Below are 8,890 nucleotides of genomic sequence, written 5' to 3' on the forward strand. Positions count from 1 at the left end.
ACCAATCATTCCAGTCTCAGTGGAAAGATGATATTATTTAAGATTTGCAATGTGTTCTTGTTTTTTAGAAGAGAGGGAATAACCAGCAACAACACCAGACACAAAATTCAACACATTTGAAACTTGAGACAATTGAGCAGATGAACAAACAGAAAAAATAAAACATTTTTGCACAGCAAATTTTATTTATTTTACCTTCCCCAAATGTTTTCATTCACCTTGGCCTTCTCAGTGTTATCCTTATTTCATTTTGCGCCTCATTTATCACCGTTTGTCTTCTCCACATCCCGTTTCTACATTTCCTTCTCCTTAATTTTCAAAATGACAAATTTGGTACTGTTAACCTCCTACTGATGTTTTCCTTTAGTCTCTTCAACTCAAAGAGACCTTCTCAACCTTCACTATAACTCAGTCTTCCTTCATTTTGTCAACCGGTGTTCCTGGTTCGACACCCGTTGTTGGGGGTGTGAGATCACGATCGTACTGGTCAACCATTATTGCCAATGGTAGAGGGTTTCGGGAATTGACCTTGAACCACTGAGATGTTCAGTGTTTGCAAGCGCTCAACAGCTGGAACGGGATGAGGATTTCAGTCTTGCACAGTGAATCATTCATTGAACAGAGTGATCAATCGCTGGGACAGCCTTGAAACACTGGAGTACTTAGGTATTCAACCATTGTGAAAGTCTTGAATCACTAAGAACACAAGTATTCAAAAACACTGACAAGCCAAGATACAACACTAGTTCACCACCACTAAAACAAACCCACAAATACTTCTAGGTGCTGCAAGGCTTTCGGTACACTTTGGAACACCCTGTTATTCTCAGAACATTTTATAAGACATCCACAAAGAAATGTTTTCTTTTAAAGACAAATGTGCAAGCGATAAAAACATTGCTAAATAAATTGATGCAAGTGACAATAATGGGCTTGGATAGATAGTTAATTCGATATTGATACAACTGTAGATGAATAAAGCACAACGAATGAAACGTGAGGGATTTGGGTGAAGCTCAAACCACAACTGACATAAATTGACAAACCATTTATAATAAAGTATTCTGCTTTAATGTGACCCATCCAGCAAGACATACTGCCAATAGAACAAATGTGTGCAAAAAATGCAGGCTATTCACAATGTGAATCAAAATAGTTCCAACAGATAGGCCTAAGTGACCAATAAATTAAATACAAACAAAAAAAAAAAAACCTAATTTATGAAAGTATAGCCAGAATGTTTTTTTAAACTGCAGATAATGTTAAACTGGCATGGCAGCCATTAAACTATTGCAAACGGTGCATCCTGAATCAAGTGCATTAATTCCTTAAAAAAACTTTGTGGTTTTTTTTGCCTTCGTGTCAGTCTTAAATTCTGCAATATTGTCCTTGATTTCTTTTCCCTTTATGTTAAGCTGTCGGTTTCTGTCGACCTCGCTGACGAAATTAACTCTGATAGAAGTATTTTTAATTAAAAAATTGTCTCGTTATAACATTATTGTAAAATTCAATAATCTTTTACAGATTCAAAGTGCCTGAACAAATTCTAAACTAATTGTAAAAGATTTCTGCCCACCTCCACAGATGCTGTCGGTCACAGACCACAAACAGTGAAACAAATCATTCACAGGGATTTAGGTCAATCATGCACCTTACGATACTTATTTTAAAACCATTTGTACGTTTTTTTTTAACAGCATGACAAGCTATAGGTGAGACTGGAGATGTTTTTCACATTTCTATCGAAGATCTTTCAACCCGGTTTTATTAAAGCGTTCTTAGAAAAAAAAATAAATAAAATTTCCGCAGTTGAGAATGTTAAGGTTTCTTCAGTAGCTAAAGAGACCAATAGTATCTGGATGCAGCCTTATTGATGCAAGCTGAGATAGTGACGTCACTGTGAGGGGTAGGGTTAAGCGACAGACTAGTCTGATTTTAACACATTAAGCTGGATTTAGCCACTGACAGGCACAAAATGACCCAAACATGTCTCCAAAACGGGCATTACACCCAAAATTCCAAATTGCGCTATTTACTCAAGCTTTACTACCAGTTCTGTTTTTTTGTCGAACAAAATACCTCTTGGAAAAAGGTTGGAAACCAGTAACCACTGAACTTCTTCCTAGTAAGGAAGTCAATGGTTCCAGGTTTCTTCAGTTCAATATACTGCATCTTCTTTTGTGTTCAAAACTAGATTGGTCTTCACAAAACTAGAATAGTTCTCTACGGTTTTGAATTTGCTGCAATAAATGTTGCACAGCCCATGTCTATATTACACAATTTATAGAAAATTTGTGGTTATTGACCTCTTCAGGTGTTCTTCAGGCAACATCTAATTTGTTTTTATTTTATAACTTATCAATATACTTTAGAAATGCATTTCTATTCTTTACTGAATTGTGTTGATTTTGTTTGTTACGTTTAAGTTTGGAAAAAGAAATCTGTACGAATTAACTTCACTCAGATGTGCCACGGTGCTTGTGTCTGAGTGAGAAAATAATGCTAAGAACTTAAATGCACATATTCTGCTTAAAATTAATAATTGACAGTACACGCCACAGTGTACACTTTGTGGGAAAGTAACAAATAGAAAGAAAAAAAAAGTTATTTAAAACCCTAAAGCATAGCACAAGTGCGCCACCTAGTGGCAAACCATTATAACGTTTCAGCCTTAAGAACTAGACAAACGCAGATCAGTATCAAACTAGATTTATTATATACAGTAGTAATTGGCCAACACAGGATCCTCTGCTCTCCAAAAACACCCCTGCCATTCCTATTACAATGAATCCTCACACCAATCTGGCATGAGTTGAGCTGCATTCACAGCAGATCAGCTATTCATACACTTGATGTGCCAATGAGCCTAAATGAGTGGCATTTACAATATGACATATTTGTGGAGGGCAAATTATAGGACAATAAAATCAAGGCCAACTTCATTTGTACATCATGAAACGCATACTGAAGCAAATAGCCAACTTTTAAAGACAAATGCATCAAAGCTTTTTAAAATTAAAAATGTCTACTGAAAAACAATCCACGATCTAGCTTCATCAAACCTGAGTTGTAAGAGAAACACAACATTGCAATGCCGACATGAGAAACAGTCCATAAAAAGGGCGTCTTGAAGTTTAGCCGTTTACCGCAATTAAACAAAATCTGAGACCATATTAAGAAGTCACAAACATCCTTTCACAAAACATCCCTCCTTGTATATAAAAATAGATGGGGGAGGTGCAAACATACGTACAGAATACAAAAATGTATATAACAAGCATACAATAAACTCCAAAAGGGTAGAGGAGGGGGAGAAAAACAAAAACTGTCATTTCCAAATCAGCTCAGGGAGAACACTGAAAAATGGAAATGAGGTCTTTGGATTAAAAAAAAAGAAAAAAAAAGGGGGAAATAGTTTAACTTATACATTAGATTTCCAAAGCCTCTTCCATTCGGGCCCTGAACTGCAGTGGAAGTGAAGAGGAGCACAAATGAAGAAACTTCATCCACATGGTGCTTGATGTTTTAGCAGGATCCACCAGTCTGTTGCTGGAATACATCGATAGTGTCTTCATCTTCCATCTCCAGCTGAAAACCCATATCACATTAAAAGACTGATTTACAAAGATTAACATTTGATTCCTATAGTGAAACTGATACTTCAGCAGCAAGATGAGGTAGATCTAACATAGCCAGTCACTATACTCTAGCGCTGAACAATATATCATTTGAGCAAGGCGTGTATCTGCCATAGTCCCATTGCAAGATTAGATTTTTTTTTTTTTAATTAAAGATTAATACAATTACTTATTTTACATTTTACACTTCAATTTTTGTACTTGAATACTGTTGGACTCTCCAGAAAACCATAGAGCACTGTTTATTTAATTATGCTTGTCATTTATTATAATTTATCCAGATCCACTGCACAGAAAAAGACTTGATCATTCTAGTCAATCTAAATTAATGAAATCATTCCAAATAGAGCTATACAAATCATCTGGTGTAATAATATTCATATAAAAAAAAAAAAAAGATTTATATATATATATATATATATATATATATATATATATATATATATATATATATATATATATATATATATATATATATATATATATATATATATAAAGTTAAAGTAAAACAAAATATTGCATTGTCAGATTTTTCCAATATTGTGCAGCTCAACTATACTCTGATGAACGCCTCAAAATCATGGTAAAGCAGAGCACAAGTTCTGTGATCGGTCAGCTTGGTAAGAGCTGTGGCTGTGGGAGTGGAGCACATATGGTGGCACAAGTGTCGAGTGCTGTGATTGGATGCTCATGATTTAATTTATTATTATTTTTTTTTTATTAATTTCAGTTAAACATGAAGCAGCTCCCATGTCTTTCTACACTGAATGAGTGCAAGTTTGAGCTGCTTCTACAGTAGCATTTCTTGCATTCAGCATAAACCTCCAAAAATTCGACAGTGGAACATAGAAACCCAATGGGCTCTGTTCAAATATGCTACTGGCAAAGTAGAAATGCTTAACGGCATCAGCTAGATGAAAGTATTGGATCAAAATCTCACCAAATGTATCGCAACCACAGATAAAAAAAAAAAATTATAACTACAAATAAATTAAAAAATACTGTATAAAAGTACACTTTTACACAACCTGCATTCAATGTCAATTTTTTACATTTACGCTTATTTTTAATCCATGACACATTTGGTGGGATTTTGATCCCATATGCAAGGTATATAGGGAAAGGCAATTAATTTATTTGTATTTATTAACTGGACCAACTCCCAGTCATTAGACCATGAAAATATCCCTGTACCTTCTGAATAGTGTGTGCTATAACTAACATTTAACAGCACATAACTCTCCCCTAATAAAACATGTCAATAACTGTTCAATACGTTTAGTTTAAAACTTGCTTCTTGTTTGCACAAGGACAGTTTCTGCTTGTGTGGATCGTGTTTGGGTTTAGCAGACAGGTCTCAAATTGAGCAAAAGAACACATTAAGGTTTAATGCTGCAAAAAACATCACAGAGGATGAACTGGCAATGAAAGATCTGATGAAATGTTTAACTTCAACTATCAAATCTTGAATGCTTTGCGTTATGGCTGCACAAGCTATCGTTTCAGCATCGATATCGCAATGTGATCATCTGCATCTCAAGTATATGCAATGTTGAGTTTGGATTATATTGTAATTTTGCAATTGTTTTTTTAGGCCTGTGACTGTGTTAGGGGTTTAAAAGTGTTCAAGCATAACAATTTGTACCATTTGTAACTAATTTTATTGAATTGTTTATAAAAAAAAGAATATGCTGTACTATTTTACATTTGATTATTTATATACTGCATACTTGAATACAGTTAGTCTCCACTGAAAACAAAACACTGATTAATTTGGATCTTTTTCTTTATTGAATTTTTTAGATTCAATAAAAGAACCAACTTGTGATAATTAGCTTGTAGATTCTTACATTTTATGCACTCCCTTAATTATCAAGATACATTTTTTAATTCTTTCCAAATAGTTAATTCATCTTGTGAAATTGTATTAAAGTAATATATAATTTGCATCTAAATGCATACTATATTTTCACATGGATTGCATACTCTTTATTGTTTTAAACTTTAACCACATCTAAAATTGTTTGAGATTGAGGTGTCTAAATAAACTTCAAATTTTGATTGCGCACAGCATCAAAAGTTTCTTCTAGATGAAATTAGATTGCCTTTTGCTTTCAAAGCAGCCGTTTTTGACCACAAACCTCACAAGTTGAGTATATTATCTTAGCACCATTTAACCTTTCAGTAAGTTATTAATTTCTTTTGAATCGAAAATTGAATGCAACAAACCACTGTCAACAACTGAGTTAACAAGATTAAACAATAGACCATTTTAAATGACAAGCCAAAATATGTGCAAGTAATAAAAGCAAGGGCATAAAAGAATAAAAATACATTCTATATTGATGCATTTTGAGTTTGTTTGATTTGTTAAAAATAATTTTGAGACTTAACACTTTGAGATTGAGCTGATTAATATATTACAGCTGAAGCAAGAACGAATGAGCTCATGTTGTAAATCGGCAATCAAACAAGTAAAAAGAAAATTAAACAAAATTAAAACCCAAAAAGGCACAAACCTGTGCAGGTGTGTCCGTCTCATTGATAGGCTGACCATCAAACCGGAACCTGATTTGCCTTATGGATAAACCCTAAAACATAATTTGAATATTAAAGATATGTACATCAACAAGCAGCACACTGAAGCAGGGCAGGATGATGTGTGCAGATGTGGGATGTTTGTAGCTCCTCTTACCTGTCTCTCGCAGTAGGCCTTCATCAGTTTGCTGAGAGGAGTGTGCCTCTTGATTTTAAACTGTACCACAGACCCATCCTGACCCGCTACTTTCAGGTTGATGTGGTCATTTTCAGTCTTGACTCCCTCCTGGAAGAACAAACGCAGAGTGAGTGATCATCATACATGAACAATAAACATGTGCAGCGTTTGTGCTAAAGCCACATTGTCCAGCAGCAGCTATTAAAACATTGGAGGTGTCCTTATTAAATTAATAACAGGTTTTGAAATAGCTTCACAGCTGACTGAGTCTATATGATCTATATTAATGCTAAAACCAGGACGCTGCTTAAAAACCTATGCGACACTTCAGACAGCGCGTCGTTTTCTGTGCAAGCGCGTTTGGCGCAAACTTGAAGCCACTATCCGCCATGAATGAAAGCCAATCCGAACATCTCGATGCTGAAACGACGCTTCAAATCCGCCAGTTTGACTATTAGCGACATGAGATGCTAAGAATATGCATGTAGTTTGATATCAGATTTTGTTTAATGGCCACGTGCGGAAAATGCGCACAATCTTTGTTGAAAACCTCTTTGTTTCCCTTCTAAACACATATAAATAGCAGGAGTCACACTATCTACATTCATACATCAAAATAATCCCCCACGTGCTGCTGGAGCGCAGAACAAAGAAACATGCAAGTACCTTTGGCTTCTCTTCTGACATTTTTGTAGAAATGTGGATTCTCCGGCTGAATGTGGATGTGACGGCGGCACGAGTGCGCTACTACCCGCTTCTGTCCTCCCCGCGCTCGGCAAGAACGCGCAAACCGGATTCGCTCATTTGATTGGCCCGGGTCAGAACACGTGATTCCAAGCAGAGAGGAACGCGCAAAAAAATCAACTCGGCGATATTATTGGACAGGTTGGAACCACGTGATCAATCCCGAGGGCCTTAAAGGGACAGTTCAGTCAAAAGTGAAAACTGTGACCTTTTATTCAACCTCCACTTGTTCAAAACATGTTTGAGTTTCTTTTGTTACACAAAAATAGAAGATATTTTGAAGAATGTTAAAAAGTAGCAGCCATTGACTACCATAATATTTTTGTTGTTCTTGTAGGAATAGCATAGGCTGCTGTTTCCAGCATTCTTCAAAATATCTTCTTTTGTTCAACAGTGGAAAGAAAGGCTTTTAAGTTTTGAGCCACATGAATGTAAGTACATTTTCATTTTTGGCTGAACTTTCAAATTCAAATCCCATCAAATTAAAAGATGAAATGGCTTTTGCCAGTCTTATGAAAGATGATTTATGTATGTATTTTGAAAAATTATTGAGCATCACACGTGCAAAGCTTAAATAAGTTACATTAATATGAAAAAATGACATTAATAAAGGCATGCAAATCCTTTGTTAATTATAAAAACGTATAATAAAAAAACTTTACACAATCTCAAAACAGCACGAAAAATGTTTTATACCAGTAAACTATGAATAACAGCTGCAAAAGTAGATTATCATTTTATTCATAATAAAAACAAACTAGTCATATTCAAATAATTCTATATATATAATCAAAGACAATTATAAGTAACGTGAGTACTTATAATAATTAGTAATACTTAGTAATAATATTACTTTTCTAAGTAAAGAGTAAAGTAATGCATTACTTAAAATATTAAGCAATAATATTTAAGTTACTTTTTAAAAAATGTAATGCAAGTTACATTTTATTTCAATTAATTAGCTTTTAAAAAATAAACTGCTGAATTAAAATCATTGTAGTCACAATCAATCATGTGTCCAATGTGTTTATTATTTTGAATGCATGGAAGAAAAGGAAAAGGGAGTCTCAATGGACAGTGATTTTATGCAATAAGAAAAAAGTACAAAAGTAGCAAACACATTGCTTCAAACTTCCATTAATCTGTATATACAGTTTGTATAGCTCTGGGGTCAGGAAGTTTCCAGAAGATAACATTATCCTAAAACATTGTGTTTTTTAAAGGTAAATGTAGGTTTGAATGTTTGTTTGTTTGACTTTATTAATCCCCAAGAGAAATTCACATCACAGCAGAGCTCTCCATGATAAAATGAGTTCCAGATATATTAAAACCATAATAAAATTACATTCACACTGCACACCTTAGTTTCAAACAATGAGGAGACACTTGTCCATATCTTCTAACTATTACAATTCAGCATAACTCATCTTATAAAATCTGATCACTGTTGGTAAAAATGACTTCTTGTATCTTTCTCTGTAACACCAGGGCTGAATTAATCTTGCACTAAAAGAGCTTGCACACGCTTGGACTATATCATAAAGGGGATGATTATCATGGTTCATCATACTGACAAACTTGCCCATCATTCGATCATATGCAATCTCTTCTATAGTGGGGAGTACACACCCCACAACAGAACCTGCCCTTTTTATAAGATTATTTAATTAGTTTTCCCAATCTCCTACAATCCCCTTCCCCAGCAGGTTACAGGTGTAGGTTATACAGTGCATTGTTAATTGCAGAGCTCCTCTATTTAAAAAAAAGAAGAAAAAAACCCCTGCAAGTTCAA

General features: G+C 34.5%; 1 protein-coding gene across 1 annotated transcript; it reads right to left on the minus strand.

Moving 5' to 3' along the window:
• Positions 1–2,693: 2,693 nt before the first annotated feature.
• sumo3b (small ubiquitin like modifier 3b) lies at positions 2,694–7,144 on the minus strand. The gene is made up of 4 exons (XM_056465719.1): positions 7,021–7,144; positions 6,334–6,462; positions 6,158–6,229; positions 2,694–3,588 (listed from the first exon to the last, which is right to left on the minus strand). The coding sequence occupies exons 1-4, from the start codon at positions 7,039–7,041 to the stop codon at positions 3,526–3,528; spliced, it is 285 nt and encodes a 94-aa protein (XP_056321694.1). The 5' UTR covers positions 7,042–7,144; the 3' UTR covers positions 2,694–3,525.
• Positions 7,145–8,890: the final 1,746 nt, after the last annotated feature.

This window comes from Danio aesculapii, chromosome 9, assembly GCF_903798145.1.
Source record: "Danio aesculapii chromosome 9, fDanAes4.1, whole genome shotgun sequence".
In the NCBI taxonomy this organism is placed as follows: Eukaryota; Metazoa; Chordata; class Actinopteri; order Cypriniformes; family Danionidae; genus Danio; species Danio aesculapii.

Bases quoted from the DNA above. Each gene is read 5' to 3' on its own strand.
- sumo3b (XM_056465719.1), bottom strand. From the start codon at position 7,041: ATGTCAGAAGAGAAGCCAAAG. The intron at 6,463-7,020 runs GTACTTGCATGT...TTGTTCTTCCAG, and splicing joins TGTCAGAAGAGAAGCCAAAG to GAGGGAGTCAAGACTGAAAA. The intron at 6,230-6,333 runs GTAAGAGGAGCT...ATTATGTTTTAG, and splicing joins AGGCCTACTGCGAGAGACAG to GGTTTATCCATAAGGCAAAT.